We start from the raw sequence: 19,538 nt of genomic DNA on the forward strand, positions 1-19,538 counted from the left end.
CGGGGGGAGAGGGAGGGCAGAGACACTTGGCGACCCTTTTGCAATGTAATGGTGACCCATAGGTTGGGAAACCCTGCTCTAAGATTAGTGAAATGGTTGATGAGACCTTTTCCTGGGACCTTGTGCTGTGTGTGTGACTCTTAAATTAATTGTGCCATATTTAGTTTGTGTAGAGGATTTCTGGCTCTGAGCTCCTGAAGTCACTTTTTGCAAAATGTCTTTAATAGTTACAGCTTTTTATGTGTGGTGTACATATTTTGCTCCCTATTTGATTTATTACATTAGTTATTGAAATATAAAACTTCATGGCACTGGAAAGAGGCTACATACCTGAAGATAGTTAATGCTGTTGTTCTGACAGGTTTGTCTTGTATGGAGACACGAGTGGCTGTGTGACTTTTGAAGTGGAGAAGATATGGAAACTAAATTTTACTTGTTCTGTGGCCTGTCCTAATTTTTTTTATTTAATATCTTTGTAACTTAGTTCTAAACTGGATACTGGTTGGGTTCACAGCACAAAGATTAAATCTTTATTTTAAAAAATGGCAGAGTTTCACATTATCGTTGCCAAATCATCAAGTTAAAGTTGCTGGTGGACAAATGACCTTTAAGAACTACTGCCAAACTTTGTTTGTTTAAAAGAGAAAGTCACACTTCTATCTGGAAGTTTTTACCTAAGATTGTTAATAATTGAAAGATAAGTAGGGTTGTCAAGCAATTTAAAAACATTAATACGGCTATTTAACAGTGGAATGCCATTTATTTAAATATTTTTGGATTCTTTTGAATTGTCAAATACGTTTCAATTAGAACACAGAATACAGACTGTACTATGCTCACTCTATTTCGATTACAATTATTTGTTCTGTAAAAATAGGTTTTCAATTTCCCTAATACAAGTACTGTAGTATAATCTTTTTATCATGAAAGTTGAATTTTCAAATGTAGAATCATGTACAAAAATATAAAATTTTAGCGCCTAAAGCATACTATTTCAGCCAGTCACTAAGACAAGTTTGGTTATAATTTGCAGGCAGTAGTGCTGCCTGCTCTTATTTACAATGGCATGTGAAGTAGGGATGTTAAGTAGTGATTGATCTGCTAGTCCAGTAGTTAATGGCATTTCCATCGTCTTGTCAATAAGCACTTTCACAGTTAGCCTTTGAAATGTACAAGAGTCCTTAGCAGGGGTTCTTGTGCATTTCGAAGTTGGAACACAGTGGGGAGCCCAGGGCCAGCAGGAAGTTCCGCTGACTCTGGGCTCCATGCGGGCGCTTCTTGTTTGAAATGCACAAGAGCCCTCTCTGGGACTCTTGTACTTTTCAAAGCTGGCATGCCTCATGGAGCCCAGGGTCCCAGCTGATCCAGGGCTCCATGCGGCGCTGCCACTTTTAAGTACCCTCCTTCCTTCCTTCCCTCTCCACCCTTCCGCTACCTCTGTCAGAGGCAGCAAGGGGGGCGCAACTAGTCGACTTTCCGGTAAGTATCTGGTAAGTATTTGCTTATTGGATAGTTGACTAGTCCTTTACATCCCTAATCTGAAGGTGATAACAGAGGTTCTTAAGGCACTGCTATAGCCAACATTGCAGTAGCCAGCATTAGAATATATTTGAGCCAGATGTAAAGATTTATATGTTCTTCCATGCTGCAACCACCGTTCCAGAGGAGATGTCCATACTGGTAGGATTTCCATCGACTATTTGTTTAGTCTATAAGGGCACCTCCACCTTTGCCGGGGTCTTGCTACAGTTCAAAAGCGGAAGCCCCACGGGGAGCGTAGGGCCAACGGGACTCCCATGCTTCCTGCATGCCTCAGCATTTGAAATGTACAAGTGCCCCAGTGGGGTGCTTGTACATTTAAAAAGAAAGCCCTACAGGGAGTATGAGACCTGCCCTGCCCCTGCCCAGGTTGCAGAGCCTTAGGGGGGAGAGGTGCTTTATGTGACTGCCTGTTGTGGAGATCGGCAGCTCCCATTGGCTAAAAACTGACCAGTGGGATTGTGCTGGGTGCAGGCAGAGTCATGAAGCACCTCTCCCCGTGCTCAGTTTGTGAAGCAAAAACAGCGTGGCAGCTACTTTTCTCAGTGGCATGTGGGGGCAGGCAAGCAGAATAGTCTGCCTGAGGTTCCCTGCTGCATCCACAGGCTGGATCCGGTGGCTTGGCGGCCCGAATCTGGCCCACGGAGGGTGTTTTGCCCAGGCCTACCCTAGGCTCTAGAGTTTGAGGGGAATATGGGGAGTGTCTCTTTCTCAGTTGGGGGCAACTCAGAGAAGGTTTTAATTTTTTTGTTTTTGTTGCTTCTCACTTGTGTGTGGCCCCCAACTGATTTTTCTGTGGGTCAGCAGCCCCTGACCCAAAAAAAGATTTCCCGCTAGTGTTCCCTCTAAGCTGCTTGGTGGCACAGCTTCACAGTCAATTAATCAGCTCTGCCCAGTCAGAGGCTCAGAGCTCCCTCCATAGAGCTGACTGACAGGGCGGGACTGATTAATCACTTGTGAAGCTGTGCTTCTTGTTCTAGAGCAGGGGTGTCCAAACTTTTTTCAAAGAGGGCCAGATTTGATGAAGTGAACATGCATAAGGGCCGACCATTTTGCCTGACATTCTTTGAACCATTAAAATTAAATGCAAATTAACTATTTTATGCAAAGTTTATTGCAAATGGCATACTTTTCATTTCGTCACATGGATGACAAATCTAAACAGGTGTTAAATCACTCTGCCTTTCATATCTGAAGGCCAGATGAAAAAAAAAATCCAGGAAGCTGAAATATATGTCAGGAACATTGTAAAGTACATTACATATTATTGGTAATAAAGGTTGTCTGTCAACTTTTAAGTTCAAAAAATATGAACAGGAACATAACACCAAGTATACATGTTGTGTCCAAATATATTTATAACTGATTTAGACCAACTGACATTAACTGAGATTTTACAATGTATTCATCTCAATACATATGGATTCGTTGGGGGCCATAAAAAATAGATATTGCCAAATTACCAGTGGGGCCGTATTAAACCGGAACACGGGCCGCAATTGGCCCGCGGGCCGGACTTTGGACATGCCTGTTCTAGAGGGAACACTATTCCCCACCCCTGTATTTGCCATCACTCTTATTCAGATCTTTCACAAACTAGAAGAGTAACACCTTTTTTAAAATTAGGAAAACCGCAAATATTGTAAGACTACAAATATTGCATGAGCTGTGTGGGGTCTCTGCTTCTAGCTCTGTTGTGAAATTTATTTCTTGTTGATGGTATCCTTGTCAATTTGCAAGAGAAGAGACATTTCAACCTTTTTCCCTGGGCCTTGAACAGAGCAGTGCTTTGTAGATTCCCAAGATAATCTAGGGTACATCTACACTGCAACACTATTTCAAAATAACTAGCACTATTCTGAAATAAATTAGTCCATGTCTGCACAGCAGGCAGTTATTTCGAAATAGTGTCAAAATACTGTCAAGCTGAAGGACTACTTACTCTGATTCCTGTAACCCTCATTGTATGAGGAGTCAGGGAAGTCAAAGAAGAGTGCTTTATTTCGGAGTAAGTGCTGTGAGATGCTCACTATTTTGAAATAAGCTATGCAATTAACATAGGTTAATTTGTGTAGCTTTTCGAGTTTAAGTCCTGCAGTGTAGAGACACCATTAGTGTTTGAGTCATACTGTCAATGGTACTAATGTATTTAGAGTTCTTTACAAAGAAACAATGGACTCTGCTCTTTTGTTTCAGGAAATACAAATAAGGGAACCCACAGAAAAGGAAGTAAATCTTCAATTGTTACCAGGTAACTGCTGTGTTGCATTGTTTTTTGAATGTAGAATATAAAATTGTCATTTCATGAAGATGTGCTATAAAAATATTCTCATTTGTTTGGTGCAGTAAACATTCAAAAGACATCTGTATCTTGAGTAGTAAATAGAGGATGAAAGGTAAGTAACCATAAAGGCTAAACGTTCTGTTTGCATCTGCATGGCTCTGAAATCCAAAGTTGGCATTTGTTTAACCTTGAGTACTGTGTTTACAGGTGTCCTGCATGAGGAAGAATTGTGTCCATGTTTTAAGTTTCTGTATTTTTCTAATGAAGACTTAGAAGGATATAGGATATAAATTTAGGTTGTGTTTTGTCTGAAAGTGTGACAGGAGATCTAGTGCACTGTCCTCAAGAGTGCAAGTTGAGCTATTGTAAAAGATTTTGTAGTTACAGTTCCAAATTACACATTTGTTTTACACTTGTGTTTTTTACAGCTATTCAACTTCAATGACTAACCTTTTAGATACAAAGCTTTTATGTTAGGAATGACAATAAAATCCGTGAGAACCTCTAAATATTCTCCAACAAACAGTGTCAATTGTTGTTGTTGTTGTAGTAGTAGTAGTAGTAGTAGTAAAACAAGAATTCAAGCTTTTGAATTCTTCAAAAAGAAACTAGAAATGGTACAAACCTAACTGTTTAAAATTCTTTAGTCTGCTTTTAAGTCTTTACTGTGTCCTATGAAAGGACAGCAAAAACTCATGCAATTAGCATTAAGCTTGGAGCTTACAATCTTTGCATGTGGGGTGTAGAGCTTAGTTCTGGTCATTACAAATGTGGGCTTTGAATATCCTTTGCACCTGTGGAATCTGTGTACTGTTGATAACACATCAAATGCATGTCATGATTCCGTGCCAAGACAGCATTAAGAGAGTTATGGTTGTAGATAGCAATTCATACAAAAGCATTAGCATGCTGTAGGCTACAAAAACTTGACAGTGAGAATTTATAGTTGAGACTTTTGATTTCATGAAAGAAGTTGACTTTAATCTCCATGACACTCAATGCTCTCCCTGTCTACAACACACTGAGGCAGCATTGCTTTGTTTCTCCAGTATGCCTCCAATTTGAACCTAGAGCAGCCACTTAGATTGGACCCATGTAAGCTCAATTTATTCACAAGGGTACAATTTGTAATATGTAAATTTTCCATTAGAAATTAAGATTAGCAGTTAATTTCAAAAGCCATTGACCAGTTTTTGAGCCAGTAAACTTGAGAGAGAGAATCCCTATATAAGAAGTTCCCTTGAGCCATTTCTGTGTGGGTTTTTTTTTATGGCACTTCTGTGCCATGGTAAATTCAACCAATGAATGGATAGGAAGTTTGAACTCGGTTAATGCTGAGTTGGAGGTTGAATAGTTTACTTTGTATATTAATATTTACAATGTTCCACAGTGGTGCAAACTAAGACTCTGTTTATTTCAATCAGGTGAATTGCTGCTCTGTGAGGCAAGCAGAGTATTAAAATGTGTACAAGAAGACGGTTCAAATCGTGGCACCTATGGGAAACTTATTTGCACAAACTTCAAGATTGCTTTTCTTGGTGATGAATCTTCTGCAGATGATGTAGGAAGACAAACTTCATTTGGCTAAGTCTTGTGAATGTGACTTCTTAGAGGCAGTGTGTATTGCTTGCTATGTAGCCCTTGACCCACTCTTCCCCCCACCAACCGGTATTGTTAGAGGGAGTGTTACAAAGAAATAAAATGGAATGCTTTGTAGCAAGCTTTGTATGTGGCACTACATACCACTAAACCCTGTTTGTGCATTTAATGTCCAAACAGGGCCCTCTTTAGTCATGACAGAGAACTTTTATTTCATGGGTCCATCTTTTCTGTGAGAGGTCACAACTTTCTCCTCAAAAGCATTTTTGTCCCAAACAGTCATAATATAGAGATGATAAAACTAATGCAGTCCTATTTCTAGTAGAAGTCTCAGTCTCTAGTTCATGCTCTGTTTTAGAACTACTACTACATTATTGAAAATTGCTCCTGTGAATAATGCATTTTCTATTATAATACAGGCAGTCCCCGGGTTACGTATAAGATAGGGACTGTAGGTTTGTTCTTAAGTTGAATTTGTATGTAAGTCGGAACTGGTACATATTGTAGGGGATACTCTAGCCAAACATTTCTCCAGAGCTCAGTTTTATTCTCCCACACCTCACTTCCCTCAGTCCTTTATTCTCAAGCTGAGGTGTCTGCTGAGAGAAGCTGCTCCGCGTCTCCCTGGTCTGCTGGGGGGAAGCAGCTAGTGTGGGGTTGCCTCACCCCGTTTGTAAGTAGGGATCCGATGTAAGTCGGATCCATGTAACCCGGGGACTGCCTGTACTTAAAGACTAAGTCCATGATTGTTGCAAGTGGGGATGGGTTTGACTCAATGTGTTCTTTTGAATGCTGAGTGCAAGCCCTTGTGGGCATTTGTAAGCACTCTTAAGTCAAATTTAAATTTGTTAATAGCCATTCCATGTGAATTGGTAGGTAGTCTGTACAGGTCAAGTTTAAATCTATTTTACTGTCCAGACAAGTGCTTTTACTGGTTTAATTAAATCTTAAACACCTCTTCAGTTTTAAAAAAAACCCAAAGTGTATCTTTAGATCTGCTCAACTTATAATGTCGAGTCTAGTCTGTTATTTATCTGGCCTCATTAGTGTAATATTTGAATGCCCCCACAAGCTTTTATCCTCACAAACCCTTGTGAGATACAGAGCTATTTGCCTCAATTTATAGATGCAGAACTAAGGCATGCAGGGGCCTGGTCTACATTGTGAAGTTAGCTTGATATAAGTTACTTTGTGTCGATCTATTTGTGCATGTACTGATGTAAGTATCCTATTACAATATGGTAAAACCACTTCCTTGCATGGCGCAGAGCTATGGTGGGCCTACTGAGATCAATGCAGCAAGAAGGTAGTAGACACTGCATGATCTGTGTCAACCCTGGTGGCAGTTGTTCACAGGGCAACAATAGTGAAATCTGCTGCCTGGGGTCATGGAAACTGGAAGCCTTCCTCTCCACATGTCCTCTGTCCCCAACATGTATTTTTGAAATGCTTTTGATTGTGCTTCTTAGTGGGCAGTTTAGTTAGTCATACTAGCCCCACACCCTAGATGCGCTCCTGCCTGGAGTAGACAGGAGGTGTTGGATCAGGTGTAGAAATGTAGATTTCTACCAGCTGATAGTTTGGGGGATGCAGACAAAGAAGTAGAAGAGGGATCAGCATCAGTGCTACATGAAAGAGAAGGAACTGCTGCAATATGCCACAGTGAAAGACTGTCACAGATCTGTGCTGAGCTGTAGACTTGCCTCTATGTATTCTTCAAGGTGCGTAGTGGACCTTCTCTTATATTGATATGGGCTGGGTAGGGAAGTGCTCCAAATTATCCACCAGTGCTAGCATAACAATAGAAAAATAGCCTTTTCCATTCATATACTCTGTGGCACTGCACATTGTTAAAGTGCAATTGGGACTACCCAACCCTCCCACCCCCACTTCCCTGGCGCCCTTTAGGGAGGACGGAGGTTTGAAGCACCTCCTCTTCCCAATTGCATGGGCACGCATAAAACCATACAGAAGAGAGACAGAATTACCAGGCAGGTGATCTTTGTCAGAAAGCAAGGGGAAACTTCTCAGTTTGCTGCCTTCCTGACTCTGAGGAGAATGGGGGCAGATGAACCTGGACCTGCTCCAGTTGCGGGGGCATGTACCCCTTTCCACTGGAGCTGCAGTGGCCATGGAAAGGTGCTTCCCACCTGGCCCCAACCTGCTGCTGGGAGAGGGGGCTGGGGTAGTCCTCTCTTCCCCAGAGCAGCCTGAATATTGAACCCTGCACCCTCAGCCTCACCCCATACTAGTGATTTAAATGAAGGATGTACATTTTCAATTTCTTTTCTTAAACAAAAATTGAGTTAATGACCTGAGCAACCCTGGGTAAGTCGTTTATATCATACTTGAGATGCATGACAGTAATATCAGACTACTTTCAGAATCGACTTAAAGGTCTAATCTAAAAATGACCGTTGAAAACTTTCACAATTTAATTTTATGTTCATATAATTTACTTCTGGAATACATATGCTCAGTTAACATGCAAAACTTTTCAACGACAAACTGCAAACTCATATGGGGTTTGAGTTTCATACACTCATAACCATTAGTAACAAGTTCTGAAGACAAGGTTTTGTCTGCCTTTAAAGATATTACATGACTGAAAGCCATGTATAATTTGGGTGAATATAAACTAGTTCAGTCTCCCACTCTTGCTTTAAAAGGCCAATAGGTAAAAAGGAGATTAATGCTTGTTAATAAAGTAAATAATATGTTCACTAAATACATAGGTGATAGTACTCTTGAGGGAAAAATGCTCTTGTCTAGTTTGACTATAATGTGCTTCATTACTGGAATTTTGTATAATATGAAATGTTTTGTCTTGTAGGAACCAGAATTTAAGAATAAGATCATAGAAGAAAATGACATAACTCTGCATTGTGTAGACCACATTTATGGAGGTAGGCTTGCTTCCCTCCCTCTTTTATCCTATGTTTCATATAACTCTAAAGATATCAGCTAAAAGTTTTTAACATATTTAACTATTGATAGTCAATGTAATTTAGATTCCTAAATGCCAGCATTGATCTTGAAAATGACATTTAGGCTCCTAAATTAGTTAATGTTGCAGTAATGCCTTAATACGTTTAAAAAACCTGGACTTTGTACTTTTGGTTTGCAAATGTGTCTACTTAGGATAAGTAACATAATTGCAATGTGATACTTTCATCGCTTAACTTGGAATAAATAGTGAAGTGAAACATGGATGAATTAATTTTTTTTACATTCATCTTTCCTATTCTTTCAATTAAAGATTGGTTTGAACATAAAATACAGCATAAGTCAACATGTTGTTTGATGCAGGTCTTTCACAGCTTTGAAAAATTCTTTGATTCAGGCTAGTCCTTATGGTTTACCCACTTCGTTAACATACTGGGATGAAACTGGAAAATCTAAATTTTGTCTAAGTTTCTGATTAGGCCGATTGGAAGTTAATTTAAGTGAGATGTCACTATTCTTGGCACAGTGCTCCTAGTAACATATCTGGCTACAACTGGACCACATTGGCTTAGTAGATGTGGGACCATTCTCAAGTGTTTGATGCACAGAGCCATAAAAGTTTTTCAATTTATTGGTTCTAAGTAATAGCACATCAGAACAATTTAGATATTGAGTTGCCAAGTGATTATTTCATGCTTCTGTGGTAGACTTACAGAGAAATGCAACCTGAAAATAAAAAAATCTTTTCAATTTTATCTCAATGTTAGAAGAAGGGGTCGAAAGGGAGGAAAAAAGAAATTTTTACCAAAGATTGGATTCAGCATACTTGAAATGTCTTAGACAAGTCTATCATTTGTAATATTAAATAAAAATTGAAAGCCAGTCTGAACTTATAATTAATATGATGAAGGGGGAATGATTAATATGATGAAGGGGGAATGAGTGTAAAGTCTGGAGGAGAGCAAGGAAGATTAATTTGTCCAATAGAGAGCAGATCTTTAACACAACAGTGACAGGAGAGTCTGATAATTAAAATATTTTAAAATAATTCAACTTCAGAATGGTCATCTCCAGATCCTTCCCTTACTTGGAGACATTTAAGCAATGTCAACTATACAGTTGCTCTCATGCCATGAGGCTCTGCTGTTCTCTCCAAAGGTTATTGTTTTCCTCTCCTTTTATCCTAGCTCACACAAAATTATGGGTCCCCTCTCTCCCTGCTCTCCTCCAGACTTTACACTCCTTCCCCTTCATCATATTAATTACAAATTCAGACTAGCTTTCAATTTTTATTTAACATTACAAATGATAGACTTGTCTAAGACACTTCAAATGAACTGACTCCGGTAAGCTGAATCCAGTATTTGGTACAAATTTCTTATTTTTTTTTGCTTTCTACTGGACAAATTAACCTCTGATATGGGTTGCATGAATACTTGTGATTTGCAGTGTGGCATAGCTAATTGATTAAATTTGCCACATTCAACAAATATTATGTAAAAATGATAGGTTAGTGGCTATGTGGGCACCAAAGGCTAGTTCAGATGAACACTTGTTGAAGAGGCAGGCCAGATCCAGCCCACCAAGCCGCTGGATCTGGCACCTGGGTTGCCTGGTCTGGCCCATGGGCTGCTTCAGAACAGACCCATGCTGCTGTAAGTGGCTCTCTGCTCTGGGTGCCAGGAGAAGAGGGAGGCTTCGTAGAAACTGGCCAATGGGTGCTGAGAGTTTGCTGCAAGTAGGTTTTGCACAAAGCTTTCCCCAGCGCCCCGAGCAGAGAGCCACAAGGAGAAGCCAGTCCTTTTGTGCAGGCTGGGGCTGCAGCAGGTAGGGAGCTGGCCTCAGGGTCCTGTAGGGCTGTTGGCTGGGAGCCACTTAGGTAAGCATCTCGTTGCCAAAGCCTGCATCCCAACCCCTTCCTCCCCCAACTCCCTGCCCTAGGTCACCATCCAAACCCTCTGCATCCCCCCCTCCCCAGGTCACAACTCTCTCCCAGACCCTGCACCCCCTCCTGTACCCTTCCCCTACGCCAGAATCCTCTCCGGCACCCATGTTGCCTCCCTGACACTAACCCTGAAGTCTCTGCCCCAGATAACTCCCTTTTTCATCCAAACTCCCTCTGAGAACCCATACCCTCTGCTGCACCCCAGTCCCCTACACTGAACTCCCTTCTGTACCCACCTCCATAAAAAGTGCAGCCCTTGACAGCTTTCCAAAATCTTGTAGTGCCCCCCCCATCAAAAATTATTGCTCACCCCTGCCCTATTTTACTTGTATATGAACCCATGGAGGTTTTCACTATGCCCTATAGCTATCCCATAAAACTGCCCCTCTTCTGGATAATTTTGAAGGAAAGCCTAGATAACAAGTTTTATTTGCTCCCATAACAAGTTGGTTGGGTTTTTTTTTTCCATGTTCTGTCTACCACAACTTAATGCCCAAGTTGTAACTGGTTAGCTGCTTGTGGGAAGCAGCCACAGTGAATGGTATAAGACAGTGGTTCTTCAACTTTTTGGCCTGGGCCCACCTGGCTCGAAGCAAAACTTTCCGCGGACCACCAGTTGCTAATGGAAACTTGCCGTTAACTACGTAACTACGCCCGAGCCATTTTGCTAATGCTGCAGCTAGGGAGAATGGTTTAACTTCCTCATGTTAGTTTAATCATTTAAATTAAACAAAACAAGCCTTTATTTAAAATGAAGTTTGATAAAAGTAAAATATTAATTTGTCTGACACACAAGGTTTTGATTTTTTTTTTGATCTGTGGCCATTGACCCACAGAAAAATCAGTTGAGAGCCACAGAGTAAGATCCAAAAAAACCCTCCAAAACCACTCTAACCCTCACTGATATGGCTCCCAACTGAATCACCTTACTCCTGTGGCACTCCAGCCCCACAAGGCAAGGGGGAGGGACAGAGAAGACTGATGTTCAGGGCTTTCCATAGGCCAGATTTACTTTTCTGGGGTTCTGGAGTTAGTGGATTTTGTGGACCCTTCTTAGGCTCTGGGGTGGGGACAAATTAGGGGTTGAGGGTGTGGGATAGGGCTGCCTGTGAGTGGGTTAGGGATGGGGGTGAAGAATATGGGTGGGAGGTGGTGTGTAGAAGGAGGTTTGGGAGTAGGGTGCCTGGCCGGGAGGGGGAGGGTGCAGAGGTAGGCTGGGAGTGTGGGGTCTCGGGGGGGGGGGGCAGGGTCTGGGTATGAGGAGACTAGGGGGCATTTGCTTGCTTTTGAACCCTGTGCCACTCCCAGGGAGTGCGGGCTCCCTGCTGGTGTGGGGAAAGGGAGAGGCTGAGCTCTAGCCGTGGACCACCTGTGGTCATCGGATCACAGTTTGAGAACCGCTCGTATAAGAGAAATCTCTGCCCTGTTCAGAATACCAACACAGTAGTATTATGTAGTCAGAATTAAGAATTTCAGCCAAAAAAATGAGTCTTCAATTTCACTGACAGAGAGGACGTGGAACAGAGCACAATTTGGGTATGTGAGCACAGATGCTTGTTCGCACTATAAGTCAGTGTTTTAGGATACTTAGTAAAACTCTTATAATTGGGTCCCCAACAAGAGATGCTAGAATTTTTAATGTTGATATAGTAATTATTGTTTTTTTTTTACTTTTGTAGTTTATGATGAGAAAAAGAAATCTCTGTTTGGACAACTGAAAAAATATCCAGAGAAATTAATCATCTACTGTAAAGATCTTAGAGTGTTTCACTTCTGTCTGAGGTACACAAAGGAAGAGGAGGTAAAAAGGGTAAGTACAGCAGCTTTAAATCTGGATGGGTTATTAGCAGGGTATTTTAATTGTTGGGAAACGATGTAGGATTTCTGGAGAATAAGGAGATGAGTGTGAGAACAGTTCACTCAAACCCCTATGACCAAGCTTGCTTCTGAATCATTCACCATTTGGGTTGAACAATCATGTAAAGATTGTTGGGAAAGTAACTCTTTGGTTTGGTTAACTTGTTTCTTCAACCATCTTTTTTTGGATTACATATAACAACTTGAAATTTATGCATTAACACTTCCACAGTGAAAATCATGGTAGTTTGGAAGCACTGCATTAATTGTTGTTTTAGGGGCTTGTTTAACTAAAGGATATAATGTAAACTGGCTTCATATTTGCTTGCACTGTCTGGCTACCCTTCTTCCTGCTACTGTCTCATCTGCCATAATAAACAAATAATTGTCCGATAACTTGGCATGCAAATTATTTCTTTTGATACTGAAGGATTTATGTGGCTTTTTTGAATAATGAAAGTAGTATAGTAAGAATACAAACCTAATTAAAATCAGTATCTTAAATTTTAGCTTTTGAATTGCTTTGCAGTTTGGCTAGCTAGTTTGCCTTCAGACTTAACTGCACTTTGAAAAGCTTTAGCACGTTTGGTGTATATATTTGGGATGTTAAATATTGTTTAATTGAATAACCTCATGAAACTTTATCGGTTAGTCGACTATTCTGTAGTCCCTGGGGGCAAGGTCAGTTAGCCACTGTATCGGCGGCAGCAGCAGCGCGCAGTGCCAGGTGGTAACTGGTCTATGAGGGGAGCCAGTTTAAAATCTAGCTTCCCTCGTGGACTGGCTACCTGTTGCCCTGTGCTGCTGCTTCTGAGAGTGGCAGCAGTCCTTGTCTGGGGGTGGGGCTGAGCTCCCGGACCCGGTGTCAGCCATAACTGAACTGGGCTGCCTGCCAACCCGGCTCCAATACACTTAATGCAAAGCTACAGCAGGGGTAGGTCCCAGACCCATCTCAAGCCAGGACTGAGACAGGCTGCTGGCCAGCCCTCTTTAAAAAAAAAAAAAAAAAAAAAAAAAAAATTGAATGGCAGGGAGGGGAGGGAAATGCGTGTAGTCTATAGTATTAACCTATAAGCTTTTGCTTATTGGTTAATTGACTATACTACTACATCCCTAATGCATAGCTTTTTACATTGATCAAGGGTGGTGTAGTAACTTTAACGGTATGAAGAATGTCCAATTCTGACACTATACAAATGAGAGAGAACTAGGCAGCATAGTCATAATAATGCACATATGCAACTCTTGCTGGCATTAAGGAAAATGAACACACACATCACAGGAATGTACTCAGGTGAAATTCTATCAGATGCTTTGGTATCAATGGGTGCACTAAAACTAAGGCTGAGCCCTAGTCTAGGATGAAGTTCACTTAATGATCTTTCTATAAACTTTTAAGACATTCCTCCAGAAAGTACAGGCAGTCCCCGGGTTACGTACAAGATAGGAACTGTAGGTTTGTTCTTAAGTTGAATTTGTATTTAAGTCGGAACTGGCGTCCAGATTCAGCCGCTGTTGAAACTGACCAGCGGCTGACTACAGGAAGTCCGAGGGAGAGCAGCTCTGGCTTGGGCTTCCTGTAGTCAGCCGCTGGTCAGTTTCAGCAGCGGCTGACTTGGGGACGCAGCTGCTCTACCCCAGGCATCGGTGAGAAAAGCCTGGTCTGCTGGCCCACCCAGCAGACCGGGAGACGCGCAGCGGCTTTTCTTGTCGCGGAGGACGCGGGCGGCGGGACCGCGGTGCGTCTGGGAGGTCCCGCCGCCCGCATCCTCCGCGGCAAGAAAAGCCCCGTTCGTATATAGGGATCCGATGTAAGTCGGATCCACGTAACTCGGGGACTGCCTGTATAAATCTTGACCAAAGAGCTAAAAAAAATTGAAGTAAAATGTTATAGTTTCAGGATTGCCTTATAAATATAGTGCCAGACATAGAAGTTGCACAGATGCTTGGGGAAAGCCATATTTTAAAACTTTTAACCAGGTTTTTAATAGATTGCTTTATTTAAACCTTATTGACAATGTCAGTTTAAAATGTGTAATCTCTTCCTGGCTTTGCCATTGAGATTCAGCTGCTCTTCACATGACTTTTTTTTATTACAATCTCATATATACATGTATATCTTTGGTCCTTTCTCAGATCGTCAGTGGCATAGTTCATCATAGCCAGACTCCTAAGCTACTTAAACGCTTGTTTCTGTTCTCGTATGCCACAGCCGCACCAACCAAAACAGGTAAACTTAGTTGTTTTTTTTTAGGTTGTTTTAACTACCATCATTCTTGCTTCCTTGCCTATGTCTGAGATTTTTAACGCCCAGAAGTGTGCTAGACCTGTGACCATATCACCAAATTTGGCCAAGTAATAATCCTCTGAACATTTTCACTTACAGAGTAGAGTTTCTTGTAGGTTGCTTTTAAAATCTCCAAATGTGCCTGCTGCATGTTCCTAGTCCCCAGTGGGCTTTTGGGTAATTTGGTTTTACGTGATATCAAGCTTAAGTAAAATGCTTAACCCAGAGAAAGATGTGGAATTTTTGGACCCTGACACACTAATGATCTCCAAGGTGGAAGGATGAATGTAGATACAAAGGAGGACAATCAAGAGGATGGATTAAATGGGGAGGAATTGTTCTCATCATCACCTGTATTACTCATGGGGCTAACTGTTCCCTATAGGAGGATAGTCCAGTAAAATTAATTCAAAACTTGTTCTATCTGAATAATGTATTCTGATCTTCACAATAAAGTAAAGGGCAGGATTAAATGGATAGTCAGTTAACAATTGAGAATACTAAGCATTATTAGATTAAACTTGTTCATGATCAACTTGCACAGAGATTTTGGGTATACAATTTTTCCTCCTGATTTATTTTTCCCTTTTATACTCTTTATTTCTGTTTTGGCTAAAATACTATGAGAAGGGTTAGCATAACTTCCTGCAGTCACATTTTAGACTGAGTGACCCTGTTAATTGAATAACCTCATGAATTTTTATCGGTTAGTCGACTATTCTGTAGTCCCTGGGGGCAGGGTCACCGAGTGACCCTATAGATTTTGGATATAAACATACCTACTCTTATTCCAGGATTGAGTTTTTCATTTAGGAAAGATGAACTGGTCATTTTAGCATGGATAGTAACTTACACTAATGCAAAAGATTTCAGTGAAATAAATTCAGCAAAACTATTTGTGAAAGGTTCCTACTCAGCCATGGCTGGTTAAGTCACAATGTTTATGTCTACACTAGCTCCCTAGTTCGAACTAGGGAGGCTAATGAGGGCGACCGAAATTGCAAATGAAGTACGGGATTTAAATATCCCGTGCTTCATTAGCATGTTCCCGGGCGGTTGCCATTTTGGAAATTGACTAGCCCGGAATAACCATCCGCGTCTACACGCGGCAGTGAAACGGGAGTTCGACGTAAACCCCTTAACTCGAATTAGCTGTTACTCCTCGTGGAATGAGGTTTAACAACTAATTTGAGTTAAGGGGTTTACTTCGAACTCCCGTTTCACTGCCGCGTGTAGACCCGGACAGTTACTCCAGGCTAGTCAATTTCCAAAATGGCCAAAATGGCGACCCCCCGGGAACATGCTAATGAAGCGCGAGAGTGGCTTGTTATATTTTGAACAAGCAAAACAGTTGTAGTGTAGATAATGTAATTTTTTGAATTGCTGGCTTTTGTAGAAAACTAGCTGATGTAATACTCCTGTTCAAATGAGTTTGCTGCTGATCCTTCATTCTTTTCACACCAGAAACATCTATTTTATCAAGAGGCTTTCTAATGCACCATGATGCTGGCTCAGGTGCTTAGTTTGAAATTTTAGGGTTTTTTTATCTTGCGGTAGGGTTTAAAGGTCTAAAGCACTGAGGACATAATGTTCTTGTCACTGAAAATGACAGATTCTGCCCTAAAGCTTTTATGATCCAAATAGATAAGACAAAGTGGGAGAACAGGGCGCCACATATAAGAAGAATAAATAGTAGTAGTTGCCAAATCCTGCAGAGTACACAGTGGATCTTGGCTGTAGGCTGCTAACTAGCCTTTAAGCATGTGGAAGCATATAAAAAACTCTTCAATGTGCATTGTTACTTTAGGAATGCTTGTCTGGATTTAAGCAACATTTGACTAAAAATCAGTAGTAAAGATCAGACAGAAGCATACAATGTTTTGCATATAGGCATATGAACATGGTGTGCTTAAAGCATTCATATGAGGCATTCTATATATGCACGTAAAGTGGTTGCTTTACTTTGCTACTGCAAAAGCATTTTTCATTGTAATCACAACTGCCTCTGTAAAAATAATACCTAATTGGATTTCTCTTGACAGTCTCTCAAAACCAAACTGTGATGTTTGATACTATTAAGGATTGGCGTGAAGAGTTGGAACGGACCAAAGGGAACATGAAATATAAAGTAGTGAGTGCCAATGAAGCCTACAAAGTCTCTGAAAGGTAAGCTTGAAATCTAAAGTGTGTGTGTGGCAAATTCAGTATTAAAGCCATTGTTGGTTTCAAAGGTCAGAGATGAACATAGGTGGTAAATATCTATCCTCTCGTGGAATATTTCTCCAAGGCTTCAAGCAACATAGGAAACACTTAAATCTGGTGTATGCTTTAAAATTTTATTGGAATAGCAAAGTTCAGGGATGAAGTTATTTCAATAAAAAGGTCATTTGCCAGTGTAGTTTACTCTGGGGAATTGATTTGGCTGTTATGCTGGCAACAAAACTCCCTAAACCCTCTCTTGCTGATTCAAACTATAGTTATTGGAGAGAATTTCATATCTATATCAGCAAGTCACTTCAGGTTTAGACAAGACTTTTATTTTCAAGTGGAAATTCTTTCATTTTTAGGATTCAACACATTATGATTATCACTAAGCTTTTGACTTCAGATAATGTACCAAGTCTCAGAATAATGGAATGTGAGTTCTCAAGATGTTACTAAATTATTTTGATAACATATTGCAAGTACTGAGTTTTGTATCAAATGTCATTAAAAGTTGGACATTAGTGTGTCTTCAGAACATATAGTTACTGATTAATGTAGGAAATTAGTAATTCTAATTATCTTGATTCTGTGGCTAGGACTTCCAGCATCATATGAGTGGTATTGAATATGCTGTGGAATTCTTTGCTATAGGAAATGTTTCTCTCTCCTGTAGATTACCATTGTATTTTGTTGTTCCCATGTCCCTTTCTGAAGAGAGTATCTTGCAGCACCAAGGAAGAGGCATTCCAGTGAGTATATATATATATACACACACAATGCTAAAGTGTGAACAAATGTAGATGGGAAAGGAAAATTGTAACTAGAATTGCAGACTATATTCTTCTACAAATAAATTATACATTATTTAAATAGTCTTAGTGTTGCTTATATTACACTATTAAAGTCCTTTCTGTAATAGCAGACTTGTCTGTAAAAGAAGTAACAGCAGCTGAAAGTAGAGGTTGTACATAAAGCTTCCCGTAAAGAACACATAGAGCAGCAGTTTTTATTTTAGCTCTTCTTGCGTATCTGAATAAAGTTATCAACAGATTTGTGAGCATTAATGCACCACATGTGCTTAATGCATTTTCTGACTAGTCTCTTGAGGTTTTGAGATTCTCCAGGGGCACTTGTTCCTTGGCATCTGCAGGACCCTGCTTGGTGCTGTTTGCTGTGCTTAGGATAGTACTTGAGTGGGGAGTATTAAGGCTCTGAACGTGATGGTCACATCATAAGAACATATAAGGTACAGTATAGAAGAGAAAGCAAAGGGACTTTTGTATAAAGAGCACTTACCATAGTTCTATGCTCCCCAACTTCTGAGGCTGGGGCTGGTGAGGTGGGGCAGGAGCAGAGCTGTAGTGGGGACTGGCAGCTGTGCCTTGGCCAGTTGCTCATGCCACACCCAGCTCATCCTCAGCCCTAGGCCTGGAACAGAGCTGCAGCCAGTGGCCAAGACTGGAGCCACGCTAAGGCTGGAGATAGGGTCAGATGTGGGGCCAGGAGCTGGGGACTCAGCTATGGGTGAGCAGAGCTGGGGGTGGGGAGGGACTGGGTGCTGCTCCCTCCATGTTGGGGGCTCACACTGACACCTCCCAGTAACATTCCTCTGTGCTCCTAAGTTTTTTGAGGACTTCTGTCTTAGATGCTGAGTACCCACAGCTCCCATTGACTCGCCTATGAAAAGCAAGTCCTTTCACACCTTTAATTTCTAAACTAGACACTGTCTGGAGGAATGTTGGCTGCTTTTGATTACCCTTATTAAAAATAGCTCTCTGATCTCATCTTCAAATAAGCCAGAGTACAGTATTGTTATCCAGTAACTGAAGTGATTGCTGTTACTATGATGGCTTCCTTTAGTGAAAGGAAGACTGAGTCCTGTACATTTAATTTCCAGTTAAACACCAATTGAAAAATTGTTTTAAAAATCACTTCTATGACCAAATTAGTTCTAGTTAAGATGTCTGTCACATTACCCTATTATTTCCTTGTTGTTTTCTTGATGCAAACCCTTCTTAAATTACAGCTCTTAGTCATTGTAAAATAGCACCACTGGCTCCAATTCAAATTTTAGTTTACAAATAAAGCTGTGTTCTGAACTGTTAACCCTGAAAATTCTCTTGGGTGTGGAAGCAGTTCTCCCACACTAACAGATTTTATAGACCAGACTGACTCTGGTGCACTTGTGCAATAGTTGACATATTATGGTGTTGCATAAGAGTCACTGAGTCATAATTTGGCCATCATGTTTCTGCTGATGTGTGAGAAGGAAATAAGCTACTGAATTTGCAGAGTCCAAAGTGAGTTTGAGACTAGTTTAGGAGTCACTGTTATAAGAGATGCCATCGTGTGTTAACTCCATAAGTCTAGACTATTGCAAGGACAAAGGAACAAGTTTTCCTCAAGTAAACTTCTCGGCAGTTGCTTTTTTTTAAGTGTGGAATCTAGGTTCATTCACTTTCTTTATGGTGTGTTCATTCTTTGTCAGCTGACTTGCTTGAAGAGAACTTGGATTATTTACATCAGTGCATCAAAATGTTGATCTTCCGATGAGACATGATGATTTACTTGCTTGTAAAGCTGATAACTATTTGTGAGCTAGTTTTAGGAACACACATACCATAGGAGTTTATTTAGCTTCTATCCTGTTAGTCTATCTGTAGGTCAAGGCAAAGCAGTCTAAAATCTTGCCTGTACAGGGAAACTGGAATAGCTATTGTCAATTTCCCTGTATAAACAAGCCCTAAGGGAAGACCAGTGTCTCTGCTATAACTTGATAAACATACAACATGTTACATTGTCCATTGCTTGTACTTAATTAAACTTCTTGACAATAATTCTATAAAATGTGTCTGGAGCTTTTATAGTTTGTTCAA

At 40.7% G+C, this 19,538-nt stretch overlaps 1 protein-coding gene across 3 annotated transcripts in view; it reads left to right on the forward strand.

Moving 5' to 3' along the window:
• Positions 1-19,538, forward strand: part of MTMR12 (myotubularin related protein 12) — a 60,913-nt gene that overhangs the window by 15,356 nt on the left and 26,019 nt on the right. For 2 of the 3 annotated variants that reach the window (XM_075932591.1, XM_014570201.3), the window contains exons 2-8: positions 3,736-3,790; positions 5,248-5,384; positions 8,256-8,328; positions 11,993-12,123; positions 14,307-14,400; positions 16,500-16,623; positions 17,336-17,411. In XM_075932591.1, the coding sequence (XP_075788706.1) occupies positions 3,736-3,790; positions 5,248-5,384; positions 8,256-8,328; positions 11,993-12,123; positions 14,307-14,400; positions 16,500-16,623; positions 17,336-17,411 (690 nt within the window). Of the gene's footprint in view, positions 1-3,735; positions 3,791-3,885; positions 3,936-5,247; positions 5,385-8,255; positions 8,329-11,992; positions 12,124-14,306; positions 14,401-16,499; positions 16,624-17,335; positions 17,412-19,538 lie in introns of those variants that run through there. The other variant, XM_075932592.1, reaches the window with a different exon arrangement.

This window comes from Pelodiscus sinensis, chromosome 6, assembly GCF_049634645.1.
Source record: "Pelodiscus sinensis isolate JC-2024 chromosome 6, ASM4963464v1, whole genome shotgun sequence".
Classification (NCBI taxonomy): domain Eukaryota; kingdom Metazoa; phylum Chordata; order Testudines; family Trionychidae; genus Pelodiscus; species Pelodiscus sinensis.